This window comes from Nicotiana tomentosiformis, chromosome 3 (genome assembly GCF_000390325.3).
Source record: "Nicotiana tomentosiformis chromosome 3, ASM39032v3, whole genome shotgun sequence".
Lineage (NCBI taxonomy): Eukaryota > Viridiplantae > Streptophyta > Magnoliopsida > Solanales > Solanaceae > Nicotiana > Nicotiana tomentosiformis.
Genome location: NC_090814.1, coordinates 72,053,265 through 72,078,030, shown reverse-complemented (window position 1 = coordinate 72,078,030; position 24,766 = coordinate 72,053,265). Strand labels below are relative to the sequence as shown.

The following is a 24,766-nucleotide window of genomic DNA, read 5'->3' as shown; positions in this document are numbered from 1 at the left end:
CTGTATTTCCAGTCTCATTTCACAACATGCATAAATCTCTGTTCGAGTAGCACTAACAACCAAACAGAACAAAGGTACATTACAGCCTCCAAATCTATAAATTACAGGTCAAGCTAGCCAACCTCTACTCTAGAGTATCAAACAACTCCCGATATCTTTACACTAAGGAGCCCTTGGTGACAAGAGGCAAAAGGAAAAGAATGTCAAGAAGCGATTATAACGTAAAACAACTATCACATACGAAGCCACTAAGCTAACCTTTTGATCGGCTCCTCCTCTGGCGTCTGGTTGAAGTCCAAATTCCACAAAAGGTAGGACTCTCCTCACTACGTCACTGTCTATAGTAGTGAGTGATCCTAAGACCTCAAAAATTACAGCTGTACAAAAACCAGTGACAGGCCTTGATGGCTGAACCTTCTTTGAAGTTGACACCTAAAAATTTCCACTCATAGAATTTGTAAAACATCAAAAAAAAAAAATCAAAATGACCATCACGTATACATACATAATTGCACAAAACGTCTAAGATCCCCAAATCACGTATATTTTGTTGCACAATAATCTTCCTGGGGAGTGGTGCACCGGAAGCCTTAACCCCTTCAAGAAATTTCCATTTGCTATTCCTGAAACAGGCAGAAGGTATTATATTCTTCTATCTCATCACCTCTTCCACCGAATAACAAACATTAACATTCTTACCCAGTGTCTATTAGTTGCACAACCCGAACGAATACATGTGTGTCATGGTAAGGCAAGGCACATAAAATTAATTCCTCAATATTATACATGTGAATTCTGTTGAAAAAAAACAATGACGAGTTAGATATAGAACAAATGTAACTAGCATTTGTATTTGGAAGTGCCAATAAAGAGTGCGTGCACAGAATTGAATTAGCTTACTTGTATCTACGAATCAAGTACTCTAATGTCTTTAGAGCTGCTGATAACTCCAAATATCCTGATAACAAATGCAAGTAGGAACTAATTGAGGCATTGATTCGGTTGTTTTCGTCAATGCCCATCAAATCTCTATCCAACTCTCTACTCCCGTAACTAAACAAGTCATTTTTGTACTTGTTAAATTTTTCTTCGATGCTTATTAACACCTCCAAACCTGAATTGCATATAAGAAACACCAGCAAAAGCTTCATTTAGATGATGTCCAATACAAATGAATTATGTTAATAATAATAACAACAACAAAAGCAATGGAGGTCCAGCTAATTATTGAATATTTTAAAAAATGGTTTGGGACCTGAGAGAGCAATGTTGAGAATGGCGTCGAGCTCAATATCAGCGGCTTCTTTAGGGTCAAACAAAATTGAAGGCCGAGTGAATGGTCGTTTACGCGGCTGCTCAGAATCCGGCACTGCTAACCGCTGCAGTTGAGCAACCAGCGAAGTCGCCATCCTTAAACCTAGCTATAACCTCTCTTCTGCAACGGCGTGCGTAGTGATTGATGGTTTTCTAAAGCAAAGAGTCTCTTTAGTTTTAAGCCTTTTTTGTTAACGTGAGACTGAGACTGAGGGAGAAAGGGGACGGTGTTTGGGGTTTAGGGTTTTAGAATCCACCAATCTTTAATAGAGTCGGTCTTTTTCTTTTTCTTTTTCTTTTTTCTCTTTTGGCTGAAATAACTAACTATACTCTTTATATACTACAGTATATTTTTTACTATGTTACAATTGGATTACTACAAGACTATCTCCGACCATAAGTTATACCAAAATAGTCAAATGACAAATTGCCAGAAAAGGAGGGATGTCCTAATGAAATGACAAAAAAATATATTACTAATATATAGAAGAGCGGGAGAAGCAGGTCGAGGTCGTCATGTGTGCTTGCTACTAAAGGATATTCTGGTCATTTCATATTACTCCTAAATTTTGCTGAAAATTAATGCGTGTTAAATCAACTTGACAGCTGGTGCAACTACAAGAAGTTTGCGGTACTTCGGTATGACAAATAGCTCACTCTCTCTCTCTATTTGTTCATCTTCTTTGTTTTTCTTTGTCTGCCTTCTGATTTGTATCTTTCAGAGACGAATTAAATAGGTAATTTCAAAGTCCATAATTTAATTTGCTCTCCTTTTGTCTCTCTTCGCTCATAATTCCATAATATATAGAAGAGCGGGAGAAACGGGTCGAGGTCGGCATGTGTGCTTGCTACTAAAGGGTATTCTGGTCATTTCATATTACTCCTAAAATTTGCTGAAAGTTAACGCGTGTTGAATCAACTTGACAGATGGTGCAAATACAAGAAGTCTGCGGTACTTCAGTATGACAGATAGGTCACACTCTATCTCTATATGTTCATCTTCTTTGTTTTTCTTTGTTTGCCTTCTGATTTATATCTTTCAGAGAAGAATTAAATAGGTAATTTTAAAGTCCGGAATTGAATTTGCTCTGCTTTTGTCTCTCTTCGCTCATAATTCCATAACCCTCTTCTACGCTGTAAGAAAAGAATTGGAGTTTGACTTGGATTTTTGTAGTTCATTAGTTGCTAAATTGACAGAATCACATGGTTGACGGTCAACGCTGATCTTCGCTCATAATTCCTTTGGCCTCTGCTTCTTCGTTGTAACAGAAAATTAGGGTTTTGCTTGGATTTTTGCAGTTCAGTAGTTGCTCAATTGACATAATCACATGGCTGAAAGGTTAGTTTATTATTCTATCTTTTTCATTATATGCGACAGTGATTGTTTTATTTTTGGGTTCTTGCTGATTTGTTGCTCGAAATTAAATTGTAATTTTATGTTAATTTTGTGAAATTCAAAAATACCTTGAAAAGAAATTGGGATTTCTGTCGACTACCTAACTATTCTCCATGTTTGTTTATGTTTGAAGGTTTTTTGTATTTTGACCAAGAGTTATAAATTGGGGATTTAGAATGGATGAAGGTTACTTTCTTGGATTTAAGCTACAATTTTAGTCTGCTACTGATGTATTTTATTTTGTTGATTTATTTCATTTTGTTATTATGAGTTGACATGAAAAAAGTGAGTTAGTTCTTAATTATTTAAAAGTTCTGTACATGACTTCTTACTTTTGAGCTCAGTGATTAGTAGCTTATATATACAAATTCGATAGAACTTTGGTGTTTTTGGATTTGTATGGTGCGGTAAATGCATATTTATAATTTTTAATATTCTTTCCTAAGAAATCAAAATTCTCTCCCCTACCCAACATTTAGGAAAAATTTGCTTAAGAACTTGGAAGTCTATGAGCCGTGATGTTTCTGCTCATTCTCTTCTAGAATGTTTCAGCTATAACTGTCGTATTTATTCCAAATATTTTAAAAGTGGAATAAACCAAGATACAGAAGTCCCACTGTTTTTCTGCAGATTGTAGTCATATCTGTTGGGAATACTGAGATCATAAGAACAAAGGATACATCAGGAATTGTTGTCACCTTTTTATTGCATACTTGAACTTGGAAGCATAGATATATTTAAACAACTTGACTTTGGGTGACCAAAAAAAGATTTTGAATATGCTATTTCGAAAGTAGTTATCAAAGTATTCAATCTCCATGTGAAATTAAATATAACTACATGTGGATCTCGGTGAGTAATCATATAAACATAATTTGAATGGGCAACATATAGCTTATCTTATAACACTATATATTTGGCATGTAAAGAAGAAAAGAGGATACTTTATAGCTATTCACCAAAACAAGTTTAACTAATTATATCATTGTTCATTTTTCAAGCCATCACTAAAACATTGAATCTATCTATCTATGTGTAATATCCAATAATTTTAAACAAGGATATATAAGTTATTTAGCAACTAATTAAGTCAGAAAAAAAAAGTGATACAAGCACAAAAAGGGGCCGAAGCCTGTTCTCTAACCAAAAAGGCGAAAAGAACGAAAAAGGGATTTAGGGGAAGGGAAAACTCACGGCAACAAGACAACAAAAGAGAAAAAGGGAGCTTTGAGTGCAAACGAGTTCCATCGTAGGGGAGATTGCCGGAAGCAATACTATAAGGGAAAAATTTAAGCTTCTGGCAGTAAGAGACACAATCAAATGGAGGAGAATTGAACATATATAACAGCTTTCAGTAGACGTATTCTTCGACATAAAGAGGTTAATTTTTCCCTTTATTTGATTTTGCTTCTATTTCTGGTGGAATTCTTTATATCTCAATTCATCTTATGGTATTTCGATCGGATATTGCAAATATATATATTATGACAACAAAACTACTTAAGGTTTAATTTAGAGACGCGGTTTTGGAAATTAAATAGTACAGTAAACTATGTGAATGCCGTTTATTTAGAAGATTTTTGAATTGGTTTAAGTTAACTGTAGCAATGAGTTGAGATACTAAAACGGGTCTTGATATTTCAAGTTGAATAAGAGGGATTTGTTGAGTTATTATAATTCGGTGAATTAAGAGCCAAATATGAAACTCTAAGGATTTGGGTATTCTAAATTAGTTATGAATTAGCCTAAGAAATTAACATGAGATCGATATTATGTAATTATGGATTGATTGGAGGAAGTTGTACGAATTGCTCGAGGTGAAGCATTTGGTATTTCGGCACGAGTACTATGAGTAGTAATCTTACCGCAATTTGTGTTTTTATAACTTGCATGATTTACACATGATTTTTAATATGAATATGTTACCGATTATTTTAAGTTGCATGTGGGACAAGTCTTTTACTCGATATGATACCGAAATAGTTATTTGAGATGATTACCGTTGTTTTAAGTATTCTTGTTATCACTAGACATGTTTTACCGTTACTTGAATTTACTATTATCGAAATGAAATTACATGATTTGATAAGAACCGAAATGCCCTATATTGTTATAAAATATTTTCTTATGAGTATATACGGATTACAAAGATAAGTATAAATGGGAGTAGACTTTGAAGGATATCGTAGCTAACGGCGGGTTCGTTAGACCCGGTGCACCTTGTAATTACCGATTATCATTACAGCCCTCACTAGTGGGAAGGTAGAACTAGCATACCGTTACCGATTTTTCTCGAGTAGGGACTACCGTTATATTTGACTTCTTGTGAAGAAGTCCATAGTTATACCGGTTACATGATCCATTCATTGAAACCTCCAAAACATGAATATTGATATTACACAGTATTTACCGAGCTTATTACTGAATTGTCAATTGATTTATATTACATGAAAAACATGATGAGACCGATTATTGTTTATTGTTTCTGAAAGGGCATTTTTATGATATTTTCTGTTTAATATACTAGCATGTATTTCTGACTTGTCCCCAATAAAAACGGTTGTGGTTAAGTGTTATTGCTCATTGAGCTAGCGACTCACTCCCCGCTAAAATTTTTTACAGAGACAGCAGTTGACATGGTCGAGGATTTCGTTAATTAGAGCGCACATGTTGATAGTTCTTGGTGAGCCTCGCACTTGTTCGCGTGGGCAGAGATTTTATTTATTTTATGGTATTTTCTTTGAACTGTTAGAGTCGCTCCATAGTCATTCTTTTAGTGTTATGAGTATTCTTTGTTATTATAGATTTATGTTGAGAATCACTCTTTATTATAAAAGTTGGAGATAAATTAGTATTTCTAACTGTTAGTTGGTGGACTATTAATGGTAGATATTTGTTTGGGTTAATTGATAAAGTTATTGTTGTATGGATTGATATTAGGATGGTTGGTTGTTGATTTGAGACAAAGAAATTTTTGGATAGTCCCAAAAATAGGGGAAACTCTGTCAGTTTTTTCTGTAAAATATCGGTAAGGCTTACTTAGGGGCACTTGCTCCTAAGTGCCGGTCATGATCCTAAATTGGGTCGTGACAAAGTTGGTATCAGAGCTTAGGCTTTAAGTCCCGAATCATGAAGTAATGTTTAGTAGAGTCTTGTTCATGGGTATGTAGGCGCCCATACTTATGATCTTGAGGCTACTGAACATCTAGTAATGTTTTCCCTTATTTTATTCTTTGATCGTACGTTGAGATAACTTGAGATTGACTTTGGAGTATTTCTTTCGCAGATGGCTAGGACGCGCACACCCTCATTTGCTAGACGTGGTGCTGGACGTGGTACTACCCGTGGTGGTGGTCAAGTTGGGGTTCATCAAACTAGAAGACATGCTGCTCCTCAACCTGAAGTTGAGAACATGGGTCAACCCCAAGCTACTATGCCAGATCAAGTACAAGAACAGGGGGTTCAGGATGCTCTATCACCAGTGCCAACATTGTACCTGTTGTTGCCTTACCTGCCGGCGCAGTGGCAAGGTTATTGAATGTGTTAGAGGCATTGGTGCCTACTCAGGGTGGAAGTTCAATTCCTCAGGCTACTTTACAGACACAAACACCTGCACAGGCTCAGACTTTCGGGAATAAGGAAGTATCCCTACAAAAGTTCCTGAAATTGAAATCACCAAAATTCACAGGTTCTGATAATTCAGCAGATCCTCAAAGTTTATTGGATGGGACACTCAAGGCATTACATGCTCTAGGATGTTCTAGTGAGAGAGCCGTGGAGCTCGCAACATACAAACTAGAGGATATGGCCAATACATGATATGAAACTGTATTGCTAGGAAGGCCAGCAGGAGCAATACCACTGACATGGGATGAATTCATTATGTTGTTCATGAATCATTTTCTTCCAGACAACCTGATGCAAAAATATGCTAGAGACTTTGAGAGATTGGTTCAGACTCCAGATTTGGATATGTCAACATATAACACCAAGTTTTGTAAGCTTGATAGATATGCTCCTTACCTAGTGCCTACCGAAGAAGCTTGAGTTCAGAGGTTTGTTGATGGATTGGTTGGACATCTATACACTGCAGTAGCCCCACAGATGAAGACTTTATCCTACTCTGATGCAGCCGACCTTGCTAGAAAAATTGAAATCAAGGGACGTGATGAGCGTACAGCTAGTGACTTACGTAAGAAGGCCAAGACATGAGGGTTTTTTAGTGGCGGTTTTAGTGAAAATCGAAGAGCAGGAAATCAGGGATAACAACAACAGGGTTCTCAGACAGGGATACACATGTCTTCACAGTCCACATACATACCACATTACAGACAGGGTAATAGGGAACCATCATATTCTAGACATCGTAATTCTGGGCAGATATATGCCACTACTCCAGTTTGCCAGACCTGTGGTAGATCACATTTGGACCAATGTCGTGTTCTAACTGGAGATTGCTTTCGGTATGGCCAGTTAGGACATCACTTGAGGGATTGCCCTCAGCCTCCGAGGAATTTCAACCAGGCTTATATTCAGTTAGCTACACTTACTCAGACTACTCGTAATACTTCAGGTGCTAGATATACAGGAAATAGAGGTCGAGGTGCTGGAGACCATGCTACTGTGAATCAAGGACAAGGAAATACTGGTAGTGGTCAGGTGAGAGTTTTTGCATTTACTAGACAGGATGCTCAGGCCTCGAATGCTGTGGTCACATTTATTCTTTCTGTCTGTTCATTTGATGCGTTTGCATTGATTGATCCGGGATCTACTCACTCTTATGTGTCCTCGTACTTTGCTTTGAGGTTTGGTAGACAACCCGAGCTATTGAATGATCTTTTTCTATTTGCTACTCCTGTTGGATAGTCTCTATTAGTTGAATATGTGTATCGTGCTTGTCAGATTCGGGTTGAGGGTAGAAATACTTTAGATAACCTTATTGTACTTGATATGATTGACTTTGACATATTGATGGGAGTGGATTGGTTATCTTCTTGCTGTGCTATAGTCGATTATCATGCAAAGATAGTTAAGTTTGAGTACCAAATGAACCCGGTTTTATTCTAAGAAGGAGCCAGATTCTAGAGATTTGTAAAGTTGTATCTTTTATGAAAGCTCAACGACTTCTGAAGAAAGGTTTCTTGGGTCTCTTAGCTATTGTAAATGACACAAGAAAGGAAACAGTTAGTATAGAAAATGTACCAGTAGTGAGAGAATTTTCTGATGTATTTCTTGAGGATTTACCAGGATTGCCTCCAGTACGAGAAATAGATTTTGGTATTAATTTTCCACCTGACACACAGCCCATATCAATACCCCCATATCGGATGGCACCAGCAGAGTTGAGGGAGCTAAAGCAACAGTTGCAGGATTTGCTAGATAAGGGTTTTATCAGACCTAGTGTATCACCATAGGGTGCACTAGTGCTGTTCGTAAAGAAGAAAGACGGATCCATGAGAATGTGCATTGACTACATGCAGTTGAACAAGATAACAATAAATATCATTTGCCTCGTATAGATGACATGTTTGATCAGCTATAAGGAGCTGCCCACTTTTCAAAGATTGACCTCCGTTCTGGTTATCATCAACTTGGAATCAAAGATGAAGATATTTCTAAGACTGCTTTCAGAACTCGATACGGGCACTATGAGTTTCTTGTGATGCCTTTCGGACTGACTAATGCTCTAGCTGCATTCATGGATTTAATGAATAGGGTGTTCAGGTCGTTTCTGGATAGATTTGTCATAGTATTTATTGATGATATCCTAATATATTCTCGTAGCCAAGGAGAACACGAGAATCATCTTAGGACTGTGTTGTAAACATTGCAAGAACATCGACTTTATGCTAAGTTCTCAAAGTGTGAATTTTGGCTAGACTCAGTATCATTTCTGGGGCATGTTGTATCCAAAGATGGAATTATGGTAGATCCTAAGAAGACTGAAGTTGTGCAGAAATGGCCCAGACCTACTTCTCCTACAGAGATTCGCAGCTTTTTAGGCTTAGCAGGCTATTACAGGCGTTTTGTGTATGATTTCTCCAAAATAGCAGTGCCACTAACTAAGCTAACACAGAAAAATACAAAGTTTCAATGAACGGAGGAATGTGAGTAGAGCTTTCAAAAACTCAAAACATGTTTGATAACTGCACCAATATTAGCCTTACCATCAGGTTCCAGAGGATTTATAGTGTTCTGTGACTCATCGAGGGTGGGATTAGGATGTGTTCTCATGCAAAATGGTTGCGTTATAGCTTATGCTTCGAGACAATTGAAAAAGCACAAGCAAAACTATCTTACACATGATTTGGAGATTGGCTGCAGTGGTATTTGCTCTAAAAATTTGAAGGCATTATCTATGCGGTGAAACTTGTGAAATTTATACTGACCATAAAAGTCTGAAGTATATCTTTCAGCAGAGAGATCTGAATCTTCGGCAGTGTCGGTGAATGGAACTACTCAAAAACTATGATTGTTCTATTTTGTATCATCATGAAAAAGCCAATGTGGTGGCTGGTGCATTGAGTAGAAAATCTATGGGGAGTTTGGCACATATAGCTCCTGCAAAGAGACTTTTGGCCAAAGATATTCAGAGACTAGAAGATACAGGTATCAGATTTAGTGTCGGAAATTCAGAGGCATTGTTGGCTTGTGCTCAAGCTAAGTCTTCATTAGTTGAGCGCATTAAGGCCACCCAATATGAGGATGAGCGATTATGCAATTACAGAGATGAGGCCTTAGCTGGTAAAAGCAAGGATATGATTGTTGAAAGTGATGGTGTGCTTCGAATGGGTGACATGCTATGTGTAGCAGACGTAGATGGGTTGAGACATGCTATTCTTGAAGAAGCCCACAACTCTAAATACACTATACATCTTGAATCCACAAAAATGTTCCATGACCTGAAGCGATTTTATTGGTGGGAAGGTATGAAGAAAGATGTTGCTAACTTTATTTCTAGTTTTTTGACTTGTCAGTAGGTCAAGGCTGAGCATCAGCGACCCGCGGGACTATTACAACAAATTGAGATTCCAGAGTGAAAATGGGAAAGAATTACTATGAATTTTGTCACCGGTCTACCATGAACCCTTAGAGGTTATGACTCGGTATGAGTGATTGTAGATCGACTGACGAAATCAACACACTTTTTGCCAGTGAAGACTACATATGGTGGAGTGAGGTATGCACATATATTTATGAATGAAATTGTCCGACTTCACAGAGTTCCAATATCCATCATCTTTGATAGAGGATCACAATTTACCTAACACTTTTGGAAATCTTTTCAAGAAGTATTGGGTACACGAGTAGATCTTAGTACTGCATTTCACCCACATACATACGGGCAGTCTGAACGTACTATACAGATCTTGGAGGATATGTTGAGAGCTTGTATTCTTGAGTTTGGAGGTAGTTGGGACGTTTATCTACCTTTAGCTGAATTTACTTACAACAATAGCTTCTAGTCCAGTATTCAAATGGCACCGTACAAAGTATTGTATGGTAGAAGGTGTCATTATCCTATCGGATGGTTTGAAGCTGGTGAGACTAACTTATTGGGACTCGACTTAGTACAAAAAGCTATGGACAAGGTCGAGTTAATCAGACAGAGATTGCTTACAGCTCAAAAGCAGACAAAAATCTTGTGCGGATAAGAGAAAAAGAGACTTAGTGTTCGCAATCGGAGACAAAGTATTCCTACGAGTCTCTCCTATGAAAGGTGTGATGCGATTTGGGAAAAGAGGTCAGTTGAGCCCAGATTTATAGGACCGTATGAGATACTAGACCGAATGGGAGTTGTGGCTTATCGTTTGGCACTTCCTCTTGAGTTGTCTTTTATTCATCTAGTACTTCATGTCTCTATGCTTAGAAAATGTATATCGGACTCCTCTCATGTCCTTGAAGCACCGACTATACCACTTGATGAGAAGTTGTCTTACGAGGAGGAGCCGATGGCAATTGTTGATAGACAAGTAAGAAAGCTAAGGTCAAAGAAAATTGTGTTCGTGAAAGTCATATGGAGAAACCATACAGTTAAAGAAGCTACACGGGAAGTGGAAGATGCTATGCGAGTCAAGTATCCTCATTTATTCCAGTCTACAGGTATGTAATTGAGTTAAATTCGGGGACCGAATTTATACAAGGTGAGGAGGATGTAATATCCAATAATTTTAAACAAGTATATATAAGTCATTTAGCAACTAATTAAGTCAAAAAAAAAGAAAAAAAGAAAAGGGATGCAAGCACAAAAAGGGGCCGAAGCCCATTCTCTGTCCAAAAAGGCAAAAAGAACGAAAAAGGGATTTAGGGGAAGGGAAAACTCTCGGCATCAAGACAACACAAGAGAAAAAAAGGGCTTTGAGTGCAAACGAGTTCCATCGCAGGGGAGATTGCCGCAAGCAATACTATCAAAGGGAGGAGAATTGAACATATATTAGAGCTTTCAATAGAAGTATTCTTCAACATAAAGAGGTTAATTTTTCCCTTTATTTGATTTTGCTTCAATTTCTGGTGAAATTCTTTATATCTCAATTCATCTTATGGGATTTCCATCGGATATTGCAAATATATATATTATGACAGCAACATTATTTAAGGTTTAATTTACAGACGCGGTTATGGAAATTAAATAGTACAGTAAACTATATGAATGCCGTTTATTTAGAAATTTTTTGAATTGGTTTAAGTTAACTGTAGCAGTGAGTTGGGATACTGAAACGGGTCTTGATATTTCAAGTAGATTAAGAGGGATTTGTTGAGTTATTATAATTTGGTGAATTAAGATCCAAATATGAAACTCTAAAGATTTGGGTATTCTAAATTAGCTATGAATTAGCCTAAAAAATTAACATGAGATCGATATTATGTAATTATGGATTGATTGGAGGAAGTTGTACGAATTGCTCGAGGTGAAGCATTTGGTATTTCGGCACGAGTACCATGAGTAGTAATCTTACCGCAATTTGTGTTTTTATAACTTGCATGATTTACACATAATTTTTAATATGAATATGTTACCGATTATTTTAAGTTGCATGTGGGACAAGTCTTTTACTCGATATGATACCGAAATAGTTATTTGAGATAATTACCGTTGTTTTAAGTATTCTTGTTATCACTAGACATGTTTTACCGTTACTTGAATTTACTGTTATCGAAATGAAATTACATGATTTGATAAGAACCGAAATGCCTTATATTATTTTAAAATATTTTCTTATGAGTATATACGGATTACAGAGACAAGTATAAATGGGAGTATACTTTGAAGGATCCCGTAGCTAACGGCGAGTTCGTTAGACCCGGTGTACCTTGTAATTACCGATTACCATTACAGCCCTCGCTAGTGGGAAGGTAGAACTAGCATACCGTTACCGATTTTCCTCGAGTAGGGACTACCGTTATATTTGACTTATTGCGAAGAAATCCATAGTTATACCGGTTACATGATCCATTCATTGAAACCTCTCAAACATGAATATTGATATTACACAGTATTTACCAAGCTTATTATCGAATTGTCAATTGATTTATATTACATGAAAAATATGATGAGACTAACTATTGTTTATTATTTCTGAAATGGCATTTTTATGATATTTTCTGTTTAATATACTAGCATATTTTCTGACTTGTCCCCAATAAAAACAGTTGTGGTTAAGTGTTATTGATCACTGAGCTAGCGACTCACTCCCCGCTAAATATTTTTATAGAGACAGCAGTTGACGCGGGCGAGGATTTCGTTAATTAGAGCGCACATGTTGATAGTTCTTGGTGAGCCTCACATTTATTCGCGTGGGCGGAGATTTTATTTATTTTATGGTCTTTTCTTTAAACTTTTAAAGTCGCTCCATAGTCATTCTTTTAGTGTCATGAGTATTCTTTGGTTATTATAAACTTATGTTGAGCATCGCTCTTTATTATCAAAGTTGCAGATAAATTAGTATTTATAGATGTTAGTGAGTGGATTATTAATAGTAGATATTTGTTTGGGTTAATTGATAAAGTTATCATTGTATGGATTAATATTAGGATATTTTGTTGTTGATTTAAGACATGGAATGTTTTGGATAGTCCCAAAAACAGGGAAAACTCTGTCCGTTTTTCTGTAAAATATCGGTAAGGCTTACTTAGGGACACTTGTTCCTAAGTACCAGTCATGATCCTAAATTGGGTCGTGACACTATGAAGCTGCAGTGGTTTGTATTTCCTACATTTTGACCTTTTAACAACTCTGTTTCATTGTTTGATTTATTAGTTCACACTAATTCTTTGGGGCATTTGGCAGTAGCTGCGTAAAATGGTTTTAAAGTTCTTATGAACCCATCATATTGTCATATCTTGAGCAAGTGCAAGGTACTCTCCCTCTTAATTTGTTCGGTCAGTTTAGCCTACAAATTTTACCTGTTGTTGGCACTAAATCACACTAGATTAAAATCTTTTTCAGGAAAACACACAGTTTTTTATTTCATTAGAGGGACACTTAATTCTTACTATCTAGATACACATGAGTGTATAACTAGATTAAAATCTTTTTCAGGAAATCGCGTAGTTTTAGAAGGGTTTTGAATGAAGAGTTTGTGGTAAAGAGAGTTTTGAAAGAAGAAGAATGTTGATGGTAGTTTGCTGATGTTATTAGTTTTCTGTGGTTTGTAAGCATTTTACTGTCTTGATACCAGATAAATAACTTCCATATTGCCGTAATTTTTTTTTTACTTTTCTACTTATATATTCTCTGTAGTTTCTACTCTAAGCTCTTTCCTGGGAAGAAGACAACATCATCTAGATTAAATGGTATCTCTTTTGCTTAAATATTTCTTCGATCACACTTGAAATCGCATAATACAAAATACTGCATTTTTGGTATAATACATACACTACTTTTCGTATACTTCTCTAAAAAGAAATCTATTTGCTTTTGGCATGAGTGTTATGTGGTCGAGTTAGCTTTGAATTTCTACTGATCTCTCCCTCTATTAGAAGATATTTTCATTGATAAACTTGTGATGCATAACAATGAAGTTTTTCCAAAATAGTTTTATTTTATTTTTTTTGAGCTTTTCTAATGTGTTTTCTTTTTCTTCACATCTAAAGGAATAATATGGCAAGAAATACTGAAGCTGCTGCCAACAAGTCAAAAATTGAATCTAAGGTAAAATTATTTTTTACTTTTCCCTGATCATAAAATATGTTCTGTTGATTTATGATTTATTTTCAAGATTGTGGTTTCTAATTTTTTAATTGGATTTAGTTTGAAAAGATAAAATAATGATCTTGTGTATGTTTGTAGTGAAGATTTGGAGGGATATGGTTATGGTTGTTTTGGAACTTGTATTTTCAAAGGTTGTATTTGATAAAGTATTGGTTATATTGGTTTATCAGTGCTCTGTGCCCCAGATATATGTATCTTGAGAATCCAAATTTTTCAAGGCAGTGAAATAATTATTAAAAGTTAATTCCTGAGTTAGCACTTGAAAGGTTAGTGAAAGAAAATGAGAAAGAATTAAGTTTCTTCCTTTCATTCTCTTGAGGCAACTAATAGTGCAGCGATGACAGTTTTCACTATGTTCTTTTTCATGTCTTCAATAATTTTCTCTAATCAACTTAAAACTATCTGAAATTTAAAAATAATTTGTATTTCTTCCAGTGGTGTAAAAGCTTTAATATGTTTAATAATTTGACTATTTTTTGTATAAGTTACCAATAAATATTTAGAAACTTCGTCTGTCCTTGTGCTCTTCTTTCTATTGTACAGTAAAACGATGACATTATAGAGATAAATTTATAAATCATCATACAACATCATTAGGCATACAGCATGATTATCACTATTGAATTCTTTGTTTCGGTCGTCATCTTATTTACCTAGAATAACAAATACATACTTTGAATTGTAACTCTTTGTATCTGTTTGTAGAACATTTTATATATAGAAATCGTTGTTACTGCAGATTTGATGTAAGATTTTTATAGATTGCTTGAACTGTAGATGTTGATTGACAAAAAGCATTTACCTTCACCTTGCTGTCCGCAGAAAAGAAAGCAACAGTACTCAACAGAAACCGTCTTTAAAATTAACCGTAGGAGACGTGATTTGTACAAGCAGTTATCAGTTGATAAAAAAAGTCGCTTTTAACGCAACGTCGAACAAAAAAACTTGAATTAAAAAAGGGTCACACCATGCTGCTTGAATATACCAAACAAGTTGCTGGGCTTGAGTTACGTACACAAAAAACTCTGACGATAATGGAGCCACCATGCGTTGCTGGGAAAGGTTAGAAACCAAAAACAATTTATTCGAGCAAAAGACACATTTACATATACACTGTTTGTAGACACAAATATATGCCTGTATATATATGTGTTCTTCGTGATTATATTTAAATACAATTTGCTCTTACTAAACATATTTGGATTCGCATATTAGCAAATATATCTTCGGTTGTGGGGGCAGTAGCTGATTGTGACAAAGGAAAAATTATAACTCATCACTTCTCTGTTTTTGAACATGGTAAATGAGTGAAAAAATATTTTTTAGGTTTGACTGTACTGTCTTTTAATGTATTAATTAGAAATATTTGTATGGTAGGTTCGACCTCTGGTGCACCCTGTGAACAACATCATGCAGAGACATCTACTGTAATAAATAAAGATTTGTCTCAATTTAATCTTAGAACACCACTTACTGCCTCTCTCTTCTCAACACTAATAGGATATATTGTTGCAACTAATATACACAGGTTCTAAATAAAAAATAATAGGTTGGAACTGGAACATTAGAGAACTACCTACTGATGCAACCATTTTAAAAACTGTACCAAATTATAAATATTGTAGTGCAAAAAGGTTAGAATATGAACCGCCAGCATTTTGTTGTAGCAATGGTTCAGTTAAGTTGACGTCACATAAAATGCCTGATGAACTCTTGAATTTATATTTAGGCAATATAGAAGAATCTGAACACTTCCGTACCTACCTTAGATTATACAATAATATGTTTGTATTTCTTCGCTTGGAGTGAACTATGTCAAAGTACTAGCAAAAAGAAACCAAGCAATTTATACATTTAGAGTACAAGGTCAAATGTATCACTTTATAAGTGATTTAATTCCAACAAATCGGCGGCCAAGAAATTTACAGTTGTATTTTTACTATGAGAATGCAGAAATATTGAATCGAATGGCTTCCTCATATATACTTCGACAATCGATAGTTGAGAAGCTAATGAATATACTGAAGATAAATCCGTATTGTGTCTTCTTGAAATCTCTAATACATATCCCAGAATTATCAAAATTTTATATTGCATTGAGATGTGGCTTTGGCTTAGATCAGCGAGTATATAACCTGCCAACTATGTCAGAAGTAGCAGCATTATGGCTAGAACAAGAAAGGAACAATAGTAGTTCTGCACCCGATATTCGAATTTATACTCACAGTAACAAAAGTCAATTAGTAAATTACTATTATGGTTGTTATGATCCTTTGCAATATCCACTTTTATTTCCTTATGGTCAAAACAGTTGGCATTGCGGTATTCCAAAAATCACAGAACATAGAAATAAATTGAGAAAGCGAGCTTACTATGAGACCGAACAACTTCTGAGTGTCTCTAACATGTGTTCAATTGATGGATTACTTGATATGAAAGCAGATGTTTTGCAAAAGGGTAAACGAAAAAGAAATAATATTTCTTGTCGTGAATACTACTGTTACAAACTCCATATGAGAGACAAGGAGGAAAATGGAGTTTTACATTCTGGTAGATTATTTCAACAATATTTAGTTGATGAATTCATAAAAGTAGAAACTCAAAGGTTAGATTTTGCCTAATTTAACCAAGATTTATTTCGGATAGATGTACTACAAGGACTTTTAGATATCTTAAGACTTGGCGAAAGAGCAGCTTTTAAGATAGGAAAACAATACTTTCTTCCAATAAGTTTTACGTGTGGTCCGAGAGATATGTGTTAGTGTTATATGGATGCTATTGCGCTAGTGCAACGTTTTGGAAAGCCTGATATATTTCTGACCATAACGTGTAATCCCTCCTGGCCTGAAATAAAGGAACATATGCTTCCAACAGATGTAACTCAAAATAAGCCTGATTTAATGTAATGACCCAAAATATCATCTTTAAATTTAATAAATAATTCTGTGTTCTAAGACCTCGAAACATACTAATTATTATTCCTCAACTTGCGTGCGCAATCCGTAAAATTTTTCGGAAAGTTTTTATGTGAAAAATGGATTAAAATGTGAAATAAAGCCTTAAAACTCAACTGAGTTGACTTTGGTCAATATTTTTAGAAAACAAACCCGGAACAATATTTTGATAGTTCCGGTAGCTCCGTATCGTGATTTGGGTTTGAGCGTATGTCCGAAATTTAATTTGGAGGTCCCTAGCTCAAGTTATGATCATTTAAGTAAAACTAGTAATTTAAAGGCTAAAGATTTTCAAGTTTGACCAAGGGGTTGACTTTTTGATATCGGAGCCGGAATTTGATTCTGAAAAATTGAATAGCTCTGTTATGTCATTTATGACTTGTGTGCCAAATTTAAAGTCATTACGGATTAATTTAATATGTTTTGGCACGAGATTTGCAAATTGAAAAGTTTAAAATTCAAAGTTCGAATCGAGGTGTGAATTGTAATTTCGATGTTATTTGACGTGATTTTAAACCCCGAGTAAGTCCGTATTATGTTACGGGACTTGTTGGTATATTCGGACTGGGTCTCGAGTACCCCGAGTGTGATTCGAATCGAAATTGGAACAATAATTGGACTTTAGCAAAAATCTGAAATTTGGCCTTCTCGTGTAATCGTACCTGCGGATTTTTGACCGCAGATGCGAGCTCGCATAAGCGAGCCTTCAATCGCAGATGTGCCCGGGCGTGGCTGGGCAAAAGTCCGCAGGTGCAAAAACCTGCACGCACCCGCGCGTCCGCAGAAGCGGACACAATAATCGCAGAAGCGGAGGTCAGCGTATGTGCTCATTTTTCCTCCGCAGGTGCGATGCCTCGCCTGGCAGCCCCATTTCGTAGATGCGAGCTCGCATGTGCGAGCCCAGGCACCGCATGTGCGAAAATGCCTGGGTAGTGTATATATCGAAGAGTCTGGTATTATTTTTACATTTTGGTCGTTTTGAGCTCGGTTAAGGCGAATATTTTTGGGCGATTTTCACGGGAAACATTAGGGTAAGTATTCCTTATCCTATATTGATTATATTTCATGATTACATACTCGTTTATATCATGAATCCATGAATTTATGAAAGAAAAATCAGAATTTTCTAAAATCTTCCAAAAACGAAAAATTTAGATTTGAAGGTTCGTTTGATATCGGAATTGGATAATTTTTGTATGGTTGAACTCGTAGCGGAACGGGTATTCGAATTTCGTGAGTTTTTTCGGGATTTGAGACGTGGGTCCCACTATCAAATATTTTAATGAATTTTAGATTTTTATCCGGTAAATTAGTAAATTCATATGGAATTAATTTCTATGATTCGTATTGAGTATATTGAATTGTTTATGAATAGATTTGAAACTTTTGGAGATAAATTTAAAAGGAAATGTTGTGGTCGAGTAATTGATTGGAATTTGCAAAGCGAGGCAAGTGTCGTGGTTATCCTTGACTTGAGGGAATAGAACCCTTAAATTATTTGTTATGTGAATTGCATGTGAACGACGTATAGGCGAGGTGACAAGTGTCTATACGTCGTTGAATTAATTATTTGCATAATTATTTGAAAATCATGAATGAATTATTATATTATTGTTTCACTCACAATTCCTTGTCAAATATTAATTCTTGAATTCCTGTAATAATTGCTACATGCTTATTTGAATTATGTGCATTAATTGCTACTTGACATATAGTATATTAAATATTAAACTGCCTATTTTCTCCCTGATTTCTATAATAATTTGTTATTTGTCATTGTTTGTTTCATAATTAAATCATAATTATTGTATGCTTGTTGTCTTATAATTTTATATTAATTGTTGCATTTATTGGGGAAATTTCTTCTATAAGAATTGGTAAATGGATATATTGGAGGATCGGATTGCACGCCGCAACAAAATTGATTGAAATGGATATATTGGAGGACCGAGTTGTACGCCGCAACATACTTATTAAAAAGTCCATATTGGAGGATCGGGTTGCACACCGCAACAGACTTATTAATAGTCAATATTTGGGGGATCGGATTGCACGCCGCAATAGACTTATTTAAAAGTCAATATATATACTTGATAAAAAATAATTATATGAGAGGATTGAAAAGTCCATATTGGAGGATCAGGTTGCACGCCGCAACACACTTATTAAAAGTCAATATTTGGGGGATCGGATTGCACGCCGCAATAAACTTATTTAAAAGTCAATTTATATACTTGATTAAAAATAGTTATATGAGAGGATTGAAAATGAATATATTGTGAGAGCGGGTTGCACGCCGTAACATAATTGAATATGAGTATATTGTGAAAGCGGGTTGCACGCTGCAACGAAAATTAATGGAAATGATAATTGGTTATGATTGTTGGGTTGGCTTCAATTATTATAAATGAGTTATCTGATTTATTTCTATTATTGTTGTTGTTACTAATATTGCGTATAGTAATGTAAGTGACCCGCCTTAGCCTCGTCACTACTTCGTCGAGGTTAGGCTCAACACTTACCAGTACATGGGGTCGGTTGTACTGATACTACACTCTGCACTTCTTGTGCAGATTTTAGAGTTGGTCACAGCGGCGTACCATAGACTTGCTCGGATTTCAGCTACCAGAGGAGACTTGAGGTATAACTGCATGGCGTCCGCAATTCTGAAGTCCTCGTCTATTTTACTTTAGTTGTGTGTTTATTTTCAGATATCTTTATTTTATTCAGACCTTTATTTGTATTATTCTAGAAGCTCGTGCACTTGTGACACCAAATTGGGATGGTATTTAGACACCGTTATTTTTAAGGATTATTCACTATATTTTAGACTTTACTTCCGTATTTATTTCTTTGATTATTAATAAATTTAAAAAATATTTTAAAAATAAATAATATTATTCTAACGTTAGCTTGCCTAGCAAGTGAAATGTTAGGCGCCATCACGGTCCGAAGGTGAAAATTTCGGGTCGTGACATTTCATTAGTCGAATATTCAGAGCAAAGGTAAAAAAAGATGAAAACATATATATTAAAAAGAAACATATTTGGAAAAGTTGCAGCCTTTATGTACAGTATAGAATTTCAAAAACGGGATCTTCCACATGCTCATTTTCTTGTTATACTTACTGGTGACTACAAATTATTAACGCCCGAGGCTTATGACAAATTTGTTTGTGCTGAGCTGCCTGACCCTGATACAAACTCTTACTTACATAAGCTTGTTGTTAAACACATGATGCATGTGCCTTGTGGTCATTTGAATCCCACAAATTTATGTATGAAAAGAAATGAGTGTAAATTTAAGTACCCCAAGAGCTTCGCTGATGAGACAACGAAAGGAAAGAACTCATATCCAATTTATAGAAGACGAAACACTGGTAAATCTGTAAAAGTTAGGAAATAATTTCTTGATAACTCATGGGTTGTCCGTACAATCCCTATCTTCTATGTAAATACAATTGCCATATAAATGTAGAGGTTTGTTCCGATATTAAAGTTGTCAAATATATATACAAATATATCTATAAAGGACATGATAAGATATCATTTGGCTTACATGATAAGATATCATTTGGCTATGTGGCGCTTATTTGCGTTTCCTATTAGTGAAATGACTCCGAGTGTTTATCACCTCCTTTTACATCTTAACGGACTACATTTTGTCTCTTTTAAAAAAATGACACAATAGACAATATTGTGAAAAATCCTATGATTAAGAAGACGATGCTGACGGAATTCTTTTTGATGAATGACACAAACAAGATGCTAAAAAGCTTAAATTATTGTATAAAGATTTTACACAATACTATGTATGGTCATCTACCTATAAAATGTGGACTCGGCGATAACAAGGTCACGTTATCGGCCGAGTTGTAACATGTCATCCAATAGAGGGAGAAAGATATTACCTTAGATTATTACTAATGAGTGTGAGAGCACCAAAATCATACAAAGATCTTCTAACAGTAAATGGAATATGTTGCGACACATTTAGAGAATCTACGAAAAAAAGAGGGTTGTTACACTGTGACAACAACTTGGTTGAATGTATGTCAGAGGCTACATGTTATCAAATACCTTGTAATTTAAGACGTTATTTGCTATATTGGTATATTGCAGCCCTGACAATCCAAGGGAACTGTGGGAACAATTTGAAGATTCAATGTCCGAAGATTTTAAAAAACCTACCCAATATAGTAACAAAAGATATCCACCTCGCTGTCCTGAATCACATTAATGATATACTACATTCTATGGGCTGTGATATTAATGAGTTCAATCTTATTTCAGAAAATATCACATCTTCGAAAATGGCAAATGAAGTGAAGGAAGCATATTTCTAAAGAAACATCATTGTGAGCAACGAAGATTTGTTGTTACATAGAAAATTAAATACAAAATAGAAAATGACATACTACATAATCCTACAGAGAGTATTTGCCAACGAATCAGGAGCATTTTTTATTGATGGTCCTGGAGGAAGTGGTAAGATATTTTTATATCGTGCCTTATTAGCATCTGTGAGATCTAAAGGATTTGTAGCATTAGCAACAACAACTTCCGGAGTTGCAGCTCCGATCCTTCCAGGAGGACAAACAGTTCATTCACGTTTTAAATTTTCGATTAATATCGATGAAAAGTTTTCTTACAATATTAGCAAGCAAAGATCGCTGACATTTTTTATTCACGATGCAAAATTGATTGTGTGGGATGAAGTATCAATGACAAAAAAAAATGATTGAAGCTTTAGATTCTCTTTTGAAAGATATAATGGCTACAAATGTGCTTTTTGGTGGAAAAGTTGTTGTGTTTAGAGGGTATTTTAGACAAACTCTTCCTGTGGTTCAAAGTAGAAAAAGAAATACTTCATTCGGGAAAGCATATTGAACTCCGAAATATGGAATGAACTTGGAAAACTTCGGTTATCAGAAAATATGCATGCGAAAACTGATCCCTCCTTCTGTGAATATTTGACGCGGATTGGAAATGGAAAAGAAAAAAAAATATGGATAATAAAATAGAAATTCCGAGGTCTTTCATTGTTCCTTATATTACTGAAAAAGAATTGATAGATCTTTTATTCAACATAGTATATCCTGATTTACATACGTCTCTTCACGATTCTTCTTTTTTAACTTCACGTGCTATTTTGATGACCAAAAATGACTTTGTTGATGAAATAAATGATAGACTTATAGCTCATTTCCCTAAAGATGCCAAGACATTTATTGCGATGGATGAAACTGTTGAACCAAATCATCAGAGCCAGTTTGAGGATTTTCTACATTCATTGAACCATGCTGGTTTGCCTCCGTACATATTAATCTTGAAGGAAAATTGTCATGTTATGTTACTACAAAATTTAAATCCTTGTGAAGGTTTATGCAACGACACGCGATTGATATGTTGTGATTTTAAGAATTATGTTATAAGCGTTAAAATTGCAAGCGATAATTTTAAAAATACATATATATATATATATTTATTCCCAGAATACCGTTGTTATCTTCAGATGATGAGAAGTTACCTATCCCTTTTAAAAGAACACAATTTCTTGTACGCCTATGTTTGCAATGACGATAAATAAAGCGCAAGGACTGTTACGCGGCGCCTTCCTGAAGTTCCTTGGAAGGGCGACGTAAGGCTAAGCAACCGATGTCAATGCGATTGTTGTCCGCCTACGGAGGTCCCCTCCGTACGCTTGACTAGATTGTCAGTGCCGTACGGGAAAACTAATGTTGTGATCAATTGAGAGAGAGAGAGAGCAGAAAAGAGAATTGAGAATGAAAGAAAGCTTGATTGCATTAAATGAAAGCTATTACAGAAAAATAATACGGTGTCGGGGGGGGAGGGGGGGAAAGACACGAGTACAGAGAATTGTTTGCTTGCTTGAAAGTTTGATTGCTTGGTCCCCCTTAATAATGCTTGAAAAAAATAAACCACAGTTACATGACTAGACCTATAAAAGCTGGAAAATTACACTTAAAGAAAATGCAGTAAAACTACTATATATTTACAATGAAAAGGACTTAGTTTTCTACAAAGCAGAAACAAGTTCATTGGCAACAACTTTGTCTTTAGCATCAGGGTCTGCGCGCGCGGCGCTGTTGGCATCTGCCTGTGGCTGGGCGCTAGCGATGGCTATCGGTGGGGCGACAGAGGCACATGCGCGCTTGTCACTTGGAGATGCCGAGACCACGAGGCTGACCGTGGCGACGGGCGTTGGGAAGCTTGCCAGGATGCCACGGGGCGCGTCCAAGGGGTCATGGGGCATGGCTGGAAAGCCGCCCATGACATTCTCCCCCACCTGAGTTGGCGACGTCCTCGACGCCTTCCTTGCAAGGTAATCATCAATCAGGCTCTTGTAGGCTTTGAGGTTTGTTCCCCTCTCCCAAGTATTCTCCTCTACATCACATCCCTGCCATTTAACCAAGAACTCCTGGTGATCTTTTCTTGAGGCGTGAATCACTCGATCATCAAGAATAGCTTTAGCACGCCTTTTTCCGGTTGAATTGGGACCTCTAATACTTGGTATTGTGAGTGGGATTCGTGAAGGATCCTCCATATCTTCCCGAAAAGGTTTCAGGAGACTGACATGGAAAACAAGATAGATTTTCCACCAAGCTGGGGTATCCACCCGGTATGCAACTTTTCTAATGTGCCTTTCAATGGACAAGGGTCCAATATATTTTTTCAATAGGCGAGGGTCATGGACCCCTACAAACAAGTACCGCTTTGGGATTTTGACCATCACTTTGTCTCCCACTTGGTATTCAACAAAGTGGCTATTCTTATCAGCATGCCTCTTCTTCCGCTTTTGGGCTTTGACAAGATAGCTCTGCACTATCTCCAAATTTTGCTTCCATTCTTTTGAGAAGCTAGCAGCCCGAGGAGATTTTGACATATTTGGTGCGTTCACTGTGTGTGGGAGTAGCGGTTGCTGTCCAGTAACAATTTCAAAAGTGCTTTTGTTGGTACTTGAGCTCTTTTATGTATTGATACACAGTTGAGCAACATCCAGAAGCTTTACCCAGTTCTTCTGCAATCCGGTCACAAAGTGCCGGAGATATTCCTCTAGCATGCCATTGAATCGCTCCGTCTGGCCAACAGATTGCGGATGAAAACTTGAGCTATGACTCAATTTTGACCCGAGACACTTAAAGAGTTGGGTCCAAAAATTGCTAGTGAAGCGTGAGTCGCGATCACTAAACAATGTCTTTAGGTAGGCCCAAATATTTGACGACATGGGAGAAGAATAGTCGAGCTGTATCTTATGCTAATATATATTGTGGGGCTGCTATAAAGGTAGCATACTTAGAAAACCGATCCACCACAACCAAGATAGTTGTGAGATCTCCGACCTTGGGCAATCCGGTGATGAAGTCCAGGGAAACGCTTTCCCAAGGTCTTTTTGGGACAGCTAGTAGTTCCAAGAGCATTGCCTGCGTCAAGCGGTCTAACTTATCCTTCTGGCATACTAGACAAGTCTTCACATACTGAGCAACGTCATCGACCATTTGAGGCCAATAATATTCACGTCTAAGCAATGCCATGGTGCGTTCCTCACCGGGATGACCGGCCCACAAAGTATCGTGGCATTCCGCTAGAAGAGCCCTTTGTAGATCTCCTCCTTTAGTAACATAAAGTCAGTTCCCTTTCACTTTCAGGAAACCATCTTCGGTGTAGAACTGGCGAGTCTTGCCCTGTCCTACCAAATCAACCAAATACTGTGCAGCAGGATCCTTGATGAGTAGATCCTGTATCTGGTCTTTTATGGTGGTGGTTACTTCGCTTCCCTTTAGGGCGGCGAGTACACACATCGATGCTTGATCATCTCTCTGACTGAGTGCATTAGCAACATGATTGGTCTTCCCACTTCGGTACTCCA

At 36.3% G+C, this 24,766-nt stretch overlaps 1 protein-coding gene and 2 long non-coding RNA genes across 5 annotated transcripts in view; 2 read left to right on the top strand and 1 right to left on the bottom strand.

Moving 5' to 3' along the window:
* The window catches only part of LOC104086066 (uncharacterized protein At3g06530), a 32,515-nt gene extending 30,950 nt beyond the window's left edge, over positions 1-1,565 (bottom strand). For both annotated transcript variants that reach the window (XM_009590222.4, XM_009590223.4), the window contains exons 1-5: positions 1,256-1,565; positions 901-1,114; positions 700-795; positions 506-623; positions 259-432 (exon numbers count right to left, since the gene is read on the bottom strand). In XM_009590222.4, the coding sequence (XP_009588517.1) occupies positions 259-432; positions 506-623; positions 700-795; positions 901-1,114; positions 1,256-1,409 (756 nt within the window). In that variant the 5' untranslated portion in view covers positions 1,410-1,565. The remainder of the gene's footprint in view (positions 1-258; positions 433-505; positions 624-699; positions 796-900; positions 1,115-1,255) is intronic.
* A 9,419-nt stretch (positions 1,566-10,984) lies between these two features.
* LOC138907059 (uncharacterized) lies at positions 10,985-16,784 on the top strand. 2 transcript variants are annotated; one of them, XR_011414764.1, is made up of 5 exons: positions 10,985-11,182; positions 13,805-13,862; positions 14,700-14,984; positions 15,138-15,221; positions 15,300-16,759. It is a non-coding gene; the product is annotated as an uncharacterized lncRNA (long non-coding RNA). The 2 variants fall into 2 exon arrangements; XR_011414763.1 differs by lacking the exons at positions 10,985-11,182; positions 13,805-13,862 and having other exon boundaries at positions 14,525-14,984; positions 15,300-16,784.
* LOC138907060 (uncharacterized) lies at positions 11,192-13,736 on the top strand. The gene is made up of 2 exons (XR_011414765.1): positions 11,192-13,362; positions 13,452-13,736. It is a non-coding gene; the product is annotated as an uncharacterized lncRNA (long non-coding RNA).
* Positions 16,785-24,766: the final 7,982 nt, after the last annotated feature.